At 39.1% G+C, this 9306-nt stretch overlaps 2 protein-coding genes across 2 annotated transcripts; one reads left to right on the top strand and one right to left on the bottom strand.

The window, feature by feature from the left end:
* Positions 1-1447: 1447 nt before the first annotated feature.
* Positions 1448-3773, bottom strand: LOC144667081 (dual specificity tyrosine-phosphorylation-regulated kinase 2-like). Its single transcript, XM_078528463.1, has one exon. The coding sequence runs from the start codon at positions 3671-3673 to the stop codon at positions 1943-1945; it is 1731 nt and encodes a 576-aa protein (XP_078384589.1). The 5' UTR covers positions 3674-3773; the 3' UTR covers positions 1448-1942.
* A 2169-nt stretch (positions 3774-5942) lies between these two features.
* LOC144628181 (EKC/KEOPS complex subunit Lage3-like) lies at positions 5943-9186 on the top strand. The gene is made up of 3 exons (XM_078486243.1): positions 5943-6371; positions 6479-6607; positions 8166-9186. Exons 1-3 carry the CDS (start codon positions 6346-6348, stop codon positions 8278-8280), a joined length of 270 nt encoding a protein of 89 aa, XP_078342369.1. The 5' UTR covers positions 5943-6345; the 3' UTR covers positions 8281-9186.
* The last annotated feature ends 120 nt before the right edge of the window (positions 9187-9306 follow it).

The raw sequence follows: 9306 nt of genomic DNA, 5'->3' as shown, positions 1-9306 counted from the left end.
GACAACAACATTATTTTGACAACTTTGCTTTTATTTCTGCAGTGGGCATAACCTGGAAGTATTGATAATTAAAGCGGCAGTGGAATAATTTAAAATATCACAAGCAAAAAAAAACCCCTGGCAGGGCCTCTTTTATGGTAACCGAATGTAATTTTATTCAGGTTTTATTTTATTATCTTTTTTTTTTACTTTTTAAGTTTTGGTTATATTTTCCAAGGTATTTTGAGAGGCTGTATTAATAATAAATTTGACATCACCTCTGGCCTCTGTATGCATGCATGTATGTTTTTAGCAGAGCCCAATAAAGTTTTTTGTAGTTTATTTGAAGTTTGCAAAACTTTAATACACGGTATTGGGAACTTGTTACTGCTGAATATGGACCAGTTAATTTTTTTCCAGTTGCTTTATTTACAGTGTTAGGTTTCATTTGTCATTGTCTTGAAAGACACAGGGGGGTAGAAAATTCAATTATGCAATTTTTTTTTCACAAGGAATGCAACTTTCAAATTTTCTTGTATGGGTTGGAAACTGCATCAAGAATTTATACGATAGATATAGTTGCTTTCTTTACCTACAATCATTGTCATGAACATGAAAAATATTTAAAGCCCCAGTCCCGCTGCCATCGAATTAATTATGAATAGGCAAGTCAAATTCGCAATGCTAATATTTAATTTCCCTCTGTTTGACAGCGACTGTCATGCCGGCGAAACAAAGTAAATGTTGACTGTTTTGTGCCATCAGTAATCCCATAACGAGAGCTGAATTTTGTAAGATAACCCTTTATAGCTGGGGCTTGAAATGTTCGCATGAAACATTTAATAGTAAGTTTAATTATATTTTTTAATAATAATTTTCAACGTCTGAAAGAGATCAAGCATTGAAATGTTCTTAAAAAGTCATGCTTTGGAAGCACTGATCTCATAAATACAAAACAATACAGCACCAGCTGCATAGCACAAAATGCCAAGATCTGTCTTAGTTTTTTTCCGGAATGGAATGCGAAGTCATTTCAGTGCAGACTTCCTGACAATCAACTCGACATAGTTCATCTGGAAATACGCCAATCTTTGAATGTCTCCTTTTCAGAAATTGGTACAAATACTTAACGATTGCTATATATAACGAGAACAGGGGCTTCACAAATTCATCGAACGATAAAATTATAACCTGGGTAATTTGCAGTAGCACTAAAGACGAAATCGAACATGTTGCGACGTCTGAGAGTTCTGTAAAATTAATTTATATTCACGATATTATGTGTTCTCCGTTTTAAAACAAGGTTATCAAATTTTAGGTAATGCATGGATACTTCAAGCTGAGAAACTATAAACAATGCAAATTCTTCGTCGAACTAGACAGAGCTATCTTTGGAAATGACACATTCTCTCAATCTTGACCACACTAAAACGACGCACCGCTCATATAAACACAAAGAATTCAGAGATTGTTTTTGGAAAAGTAAAAATATTTACTTCTCTTCTTCCCTATGTTACATTTCAAATGAACTCTTGCCGCTTGCTGGCGGATAAAAAATTCATCCTGTTAATTTCATCAAAATGAATAAGAATTAGCTAACATCTATATACAACAAGTTGAATAATAGTACCTAACTGCACTCGTATATACAGAAATAAAATTCAGTTCTTTACAACGCTGTTTTGTATAACTTAACTTGTTAGATCATATATTGAGTTCTTTTCTTGACAAAAATAGTAGTATACATTTCGCTTTTCGAATCTCTATCTAATATCTTAATATGCACGTACGTGTTGAGAAGATTTACATTTGAAAGGAACAAATCTGCCGCCAAAGAATCACAGTTGGCGAGATTAACTTAAAAACGCTAAAAGACCTAAAAATGTCACAAAAGGATGGAAAAAATAAAACATTTCAGAGTAAACGCAAAATCGTTTACAATTTATAAAGTGAATCGATCGAATTATCTTCCAACTATTTTTGGCAACACAGTTCTCGTGTTAAGTTTAGCTGAGTCGGTAACGCCATGTCCATCGTCCAAAATTTCCTCGATTTGCCTTCGCGGCTTTGCTTTGCCTGATGTTGGGGCAGCTGGTGGGAGTTTGGCTACAGCTGAGCCAGAGTTCTTACGCTGGTAAGTCTTGTCGGTTGTCGCATTAGCCTCGGGTGCTCGAGGCAAGCGCCTTCGAAGCCACGGGTGTCGAAGAGCTTGCGATGGAGTCATGCGTTGCGAAGGATCCCAATCCAAGCATCTCTGAAGAAAATCGATGAATTGTGAATCTTCACAACCTTTCAAAGCCGTTGAAAACTTCTTGGATCCAGGTGGGCCTCGCGTCTTGCCGTGCCGGGAACGGCCACCAGTTAAAACTGTGCTTCCGTCTGGCAATGTTGTTGCTGTACAATACCTCGGGTGCCCTTTGGAATTGATAAAGTTTTTCGCTCGCTTTGAATTGTCTAATAGTTTCTGAGGAGGCATTCCTAGCAGTTCAATGACACAAGCGAGTTGATCTCCTTCGTCTTCGCCAGGAAACAAAGGATATCCTGTCAAAAGTTCAGCTAAAATACAACCGAAGCTCCACATATCGATAGCCATACCATAGCGTGCCCCAAGAATGACTTCAGGCGCGCGGTAAAACCGGCTCTGAATGTATGTGTAAATTCGTTGATGTTCGTAGCAGCTTGAGCCAAAATCAATCACTTTAATTCCACTCCTTCCTTGCTGTTTCAGAAGAATGTTCTCCGGTTTTAAGTCACAGTGAATGATCCGGTTTCGATGAAGCGCGTCGCTACATTGAAGGATCGAATGCGCGAATTTCCGTACAAGTTGAAGACTAAACCCTTGAAATTTGTTCTTCTTTATAAGTTCGTAAAGATTCATGCTTAGCAACTCGAAAGTCATACAAACGTGTCCACGGAAATTGAAATGTTCAAGCATGTGAATTATATTGTGGCTGTTTTCTTTGTCCTGCTTTTTCAAATGTTCTAGAATCCTAATTTCTTCTTGTGCTTGCCGATGGAATCGCTTTTCGTTGCGTACCATTTTCAGCGCCACGTTTGTCTGTGTCTTGTGATCGTAAGCTTTCACGACTTGTCCAAAGCTTCCTTTGCCAATAATCTTGACAACTTCGTAGCGGTAAGCGATGTGATCATGTGGAACTTGGATATACGAGCCCTGATCGTCATCATAGCCTCCGTTATTCGCGCCACCAACCACACCCTGACGTTTCTTTGCATTTGGCCCAACAAACCAGATTTGGGGATAATTAAAGATCTCATGATGTTCGTAGCTTGTCAGTTTGTGCATGAACTGTTTCATTGCATGTTCTGGGCTCATGGGAAGCCCTCTTGTCTTGAGCGATCCGGATCCATTAGCGCTAGATCTCCTTCCCGACGAAGGCGATGCATTTCCAGAGCCCGATACAGGCCGATGTACAGCTGGAAGAGCTTGTTCATTCACGATCTTGCTCTTATTCTGTTGGTTTGTTTCTTCTTCAAACAGCTGTTGCACCTGAACTCCTCCAACAAGCGGTAGAGATCCAGATACACTGGATTCATGAGCCTTCACATTTCCTTTCGTTGACGGTTTCAATGGTGGTAATACGTCCGCATTTCCATTTCTGTCCATATATATCGCATCTCCTCCCGTACTTCTTTTAGAAACCGGTAATGGTTTCCTTTGACTAGTTGTTATCATCTCGTGCTTTCGATGTTTCGATCGCAGCCAGTATTTCAGCGTTCTGAATTCGCAAAACACAACTTCGAAGTAATCAAGCCTCACAAATTGCTTTCTCTTTTGTCAGCCGCATTTGATGTTGTTTCGTTGCGTCGTTGCCAGGTGATTTTCAACCAATCAGCGCGCTTTCCTGCGGCGTCTTGGAAACCACAAGACGTAAACAAACCAGTTAGCCGTGACGTCACAGTTTAAACGTGTAAATTTCAGCTGGATTTTTATTCGATGTTTTTCGATGTTTTGCCGTACGATGCTGTGTAGATTTTTAATTCAAATTCAGTTTCCTTACACATAAATGGAATATTAGATTTTTGCTTTTGAGAACAATCGAAAAAAGGCAGGCAAGTCGAACCTAACTAAGGATCAAATATTTTTATCCACGGGATTTTTTTTAAAATACTGTACTTTACTCGAACGGAAGTAAATTATGTCTGATTAACAATGTAATTTTGCTTTTACAAAAAAATCATTAAGGTTTATATAAGTTTGATTTGAAATGGATTTAAGCGGAAAAAATGCCCTAAAGGTTTATGTAACAACTTGAAAATTTTAAGTCACAAATTCATATTCTGGGACTAACACAGTATGCCAAGACATAAGCTAATATTTTTATCGACTGGATCAGCTTGAATTGTAACAAAATAACATGTTTTTATTAATTATAGAAGTTATTTTTTTCCCAAAAAATAAATGTTTAAAATAAGTGTTACTTCTATTTTAAATGAAGTCTCCACAGCTACTACTTTTTATCCTCTCTTTTTTGTCAGAGAAATAAATAATAACATGGCTTTTCAGGGACAATGCAAACATGAATCTTTTCAATAAACATAACCTGTTTAAAAATCCTAACTGTTGTGTATGTGTTGGGAGAGAATTTATTAAACCAATCAAGGTAAGTAACTTGTACTAAATAACAATTGCATCAACTCACAGTCTTAAAAAAAAAAAAAAAGGAAATTTTCTAAATATGCTTTTTGCCTCTCACGGCTTCTTAGTTCTCATAACTGAGTGGGCAACGGAGCTCTCGAACTTCTACACACACTGGTGTTGGTCCGTCCATATAAAATACAAAGAAGAAACAATTTGCGGCTCTTTCTAAGTCCACCTCTCTCCCACCCCCACTCCCCCTCCCCACCCTCCAAAATGGCCTTTAGGGACCGATCGTCCGTCCCGGGGGCGGTGGTTTTCAAAGTGTAGTGTTTCAAACTACCCCCAAAAATTTTATAAAAATTATCCCCCTCTCTTATTTAAAAATGTACCCCCCCCCCCTCGACCGGCCATATTCTCTCTTTCTTCCTTCAATTTTTTTTTTGTTGAGCCAATAATCGCTGCTACGTATTAACTGATCGAGGTTAATATCATATGTGCCATTCTCACTTCATTCAAATTTTTTAACATCTAACCACTTTCGCGAGTCGCTTGTCGACAATCCGCATAACAACAGTTGAGTGGCGACGCTGGTAGTGTAATCACCTCGGTTATTTTTTAGGGAAACTGTTTTGTCACAGGTTGTTACGGGACTCAATGGATCATTGGGGTAGGGGTCGGGCGTCCCAATCTGAGCTAAATGGCAGTTCGCATGAGTCACTGTCTTGTTTATGAGCCTTTTTAACGTATGAGTAAACAAAACAAGAACCAGCGAATCCTTTTTTTTTGTTTCAGTAAAACTTTAGACTGCCGGCTGTGTCAATCCCCCTCACGCTCAGTGACACCCCCAAAAGGGCTTGTTAAAATGAACCCCCCCCCCCCCCCTTGGACGTAATAAAAATCGGTCCCTTACGACATTGCCCGGCTGCAACTCTTCAACCTCGCCCCCTGTTCAAAAAAATCTCCTTATTTGTTGAGAAACTGCATGCATGAGCACAGTGTGCCGTGGGTACGGGGAGCAGGAAGTGTACAGGAGGTAGGATAAGGGAGGCTGTACAGTGGGATAAATTGTTTCTCAGAGTGGTAGGAAACAACATTATTTTGGAATATTCTGCAAGAGAAAATTATCTAACCACATAGTGGGCTTGGGACCACTAAGGGAGGGGGTAGTACTTCTTTCAAGAGGGTAGCAAAGGGTTTATGCGTGACCCGTGAAAGGGCAAAAGTAAGACCGTGGCACGTGAAATAGCGCAGAAATTAGACCAGACATGTAAAAATAGCTAAAAAAAAACGTGATTAGTGAATTCTGCGTTTCAACTGAGTGCACCTGGCATGTGAATTTGGTTAAAATTTGTGTGTGAAACAGGATCACGTGCCTGCTACCCTCTTTCATGGGCAAATCCCTTTTAAAATCCCCCTCACATGCATGATTCTTTTAAATTTTTAAGTGGTGGTCAATATTATTAAATTCCCCTGACACAATCCTGTTGTCCCTACTCAGACCTTCATATGAGCATTTAGCCGTTCTTTAAACCTAATGAAGTGTGAAATTGGAAAAAAAGAAAATAATTTTCATTTGTCGCTTACCTTTACATTATAAGAATTATCCTTGGAGCAATTCCTGATGTGAAAAGCACAGCTTTTTTTCAAATCTCGCGGAAGACCCGCGGAAGACCCGCCAAGCCGCCAAATTAGTTGCCAGGCCTCGCCAGGCCTTCAGGTTCGCATTGAGCCCACGGTATTCGTATTGCAAACCCGCTGTGTTCAAGATGGCGGACGAGGCCGATTTGAAGTTGTGAGTTTGTTGTGCTCTTTGTAATCTATGGTACTGTTTTCGCTATTTATGGTTTGATGTTGTTCATTTTTTTATAAAATTTCTAACTTGACGTTTCATTTATTCAGGGACATTTCTGTGCCTTTTACCACAGAATCTGAAGCGCAAATTGCGTGTAATTCTCTCTCTGTGGACCCAGAACCGAAACGTGGAGGAGCAAAGAAACGACTGACCGTGAAAGGAAATGTGTTACATGCGTAAGTAATTAATATCGAAATGCTCAAAATTTAAAAGATTTCATCAGTTGTAATTTATGCACCTATCATTGTTAGGCCGGGCATAGGTAGGGATTTGACAGCTATTGTTTGCCCGTTGTGGGGACTTTTCACCGTTTTAATGGACTTTCTTACAGCATTTTATTGAAGTTTAGTAACTCTCTTAAACATCCACAAATGGTCTGGGGTTGGGCATTTGAACGGAAATTCTCAGCTAATTAATGGCCGGGCCCTTCCCGGCCCCCCCCTCCTGTGGCTTAACATTGATAAGTGCATTACAGTGTAGAGGTTGGTTGACACATATAAGTTTTATACCAGGGGTGTATAAATTTGGCAGCTAGTTTACATGTGGGGAGGGTTACTCCATTCTATAATTTTTCTTGGTTTTATTTATTTGTGAGGTATGGTTACCCGAGAAGTAGGGTTACCATATTTGCTTGTTAGGGTTACTCTTCTAGGAGGGTCAACGTTTTTGTTTATTTAAGCCATGTAAGAGCTTGAGGTAAGGTTCCCCTCCTTGAAGGGTCAAGTTAACGGCAATCAGATCGCTGTCACACCCGGGGGGAGGGGGCTACTCAGATATGTTTTGGGTGGGTATGTGCCGCCAGGGTCTCCAAAGAAGCACCCTGTTTTAGGAAGAATTTGCATCCAAGGTGATACCTCATTCTAGAAACAGTTCTGTCAATTTCTTTAACACCCTGTTTTGACTACTGATCATTTAAAACTTCAGTTTCAAATGTTCGAAATGCCATACCCCGTTCTAGATCGGGAGCCCAAAATTTTTCCCCTTTGGGCGGCACATACCCCCCCCCCCCATACCCATATAGGTATGTGCCACCTAGGCTTTTACATAACTGCCAACTAAAACATAGGGCTCCCATGGTTAAAAACCTGGAAAATTAGTTTGGAGAACTTTGCTGGCAAAAGTGACAAATCCAAGACAGTACGATACAGAAAATCAAGAGTACATTCAGCGCCGGGACAGAGGAAAGAACATTCTTCTTATGATGTTCACATACACGTATGCAACAACAGTGGCACAAACATTTACCGGTATATCAAAAATTTTGTGGCAAAAAGCTGTTATTCAAAAATAATTTCTTTCCAGAGCAAAAATATGACAAATAGTGAATGATCACGTTTTCTTTTTCATAATTAAATCATTGATTTTGCCCACTGTATTTTAAACATATTTTGTTTCTAAGAGCTAAAATAAAGTTGTCCTGGGTAGGCAAGTTGTCCCAAGCAGAGTGTTTACAAAGCAGCTACGATTACCCGGTGCTAGGGCGGCCCAAGCTGCCTCGTAAACATTAACACCCTAAAAAAAGAAGTGGGGGAGTGCTAGGGTAACCCCCTTGCTAGGGTAACCTGGGGTTAGGGTACCTCCTTGTAAACAAGTAAATATGAAATAGTTGCTTTGACACAAACAAACGTTCACAGTAACTATCAAAGTAGTGGTCACAGACCTGAGTGTAAAACAGATGTCTCTCTTTAATGTACCACAAGTTGATTTTGGAAAACCTTTTTTTTTCCTTTACAGAACCATTCAATCCTCTGAAGCAAAGACCCTGAGAGTTTGTGCAAATGCATTCCTTGACCATTTAACTTTGGTAACTGAGACAATTGAAGCATTTGGACCACCTCTGGAACAATAAATGCAAACTGAGAACCACTTGTTCTGCAACAGATCGGTGCCAAGGCCTTATTATCAAATACCTGTGCATGGTTTCTCAATTCAAGGATTGTCTGGAACAACTTGCACTTAATGCCGATGTTGTATTTGGCAATCTGCTGAAATTAAAAAATAAACCTGCCTCCAAACTAAAAGTTCTCTGATGCTAACAAACTTTGCACAAAACTGCCATTTCTCCACTGACAACTAGAATGTAACCTAACAAAACTGAGTTTTAGCACTGTTCTATTACCTGTCCTGTCCTTACTTTCATCGTAACTGAATAAATAAATAAGACCAGTATGGTCAAACCTCAAATTAAAAAAGGTGACACAATAAACACTGACCAAGTCCTGGTCATACATGAAAACTACATTGTTGTAACTTCTAGCAAGGGTGCATCTTTCAGACAAGGGAACTATCAAGCATCCCATTCTTAGGGATTCTGGGAGCCCGTCATAAGAAAACCTTTGGCAGGAATTTAAGTACAGTTGAATCTCGGTAACTCGAACCCTCAATAAACTCAAACCCCCTGCTAACTCGAACCTTTTTTAATACCCTTCCAGGCCTTTTTTTTTACTAACTGTATCCTCGATAACTTGAACTCCTGTTATCTCGAACCTTTCCAGATTACTCTTAGCTTGAAGGTTCAAGTTATTGGGATTCAACTGTAAGTTTCAAGGATATAATAAATAATATAATAAAACTCAGGGACGCTAACTGGGCATACAAACAATAACACAAACATTTAACACATTAGATGCCATTTTATTGTTTCCTGAATTTCTTCCTTGTAAAGGCATTCTTCATTTATTACTTTAATAAGTTGACTTGTGTATTCCATTTAAACCTGCAATTAGATTTGAACTATTTGCCACAGCCTCTTAAAGAATACAAAAAAAAAAAAAAAAAACACAACCTACTTGTGATCTGTGCATTTCTCCTAAATAAAAAAAAAAAAAAAAAAAAAAGGATATTAGGTTACAAATTTGAAAAGGAAGGCCATTGC

The sequence above is a fragment of the Oculina patagonica genome, chromosome 10 (assembly GCF_052425735.1).
Source record: "Oculina patagonica isolate OP01 chromosome 10, crgOcupat, whole genome shotgun sequence".
NCBI classification, from domain to species: domain Eukaryota; kingdom Metazoa; phylum Cnidaria; class Anthozoa; order Scleractinia; family Oculinidae; genus Oculina; species Oculina patagonica.
Note: the sequence above shows the minus strand (reverse complement) of the source record. Positions and strands in the feature narration are given on the sequence as shown.

Excerpts from the sequence above, each read along its gene's own strand:
- LOC144667081 (XM_078528463.1), bottom strand. The coding sequence starts at position 3,673 with ATGATAACAACTAGTCAAAGGAAACCATTACCGGTTTCTAAAAGAAGT.
- LOC144628181 (XM_078486243.1), top strand. The coding sequence starts at position 6,346 with ATGGCGGACGAGGCCGATTTGAAGTT. Across the intron at positions 6,372-6,478 it reads GACGAGGCCGATTTGAAGTT|GGACATTTCTGTGCCTTTTA; the intron begins GTGAGTTTGTTG and ends TCATTTATTCAG. Across the intron at positions 6,608-8,165 it reads AAAGGAAATGTGTTACATGC|AACCATTCAATCCTCTGAAG; the intron begins GTAAGTAATTAA and ends TTTCCTTTACAG.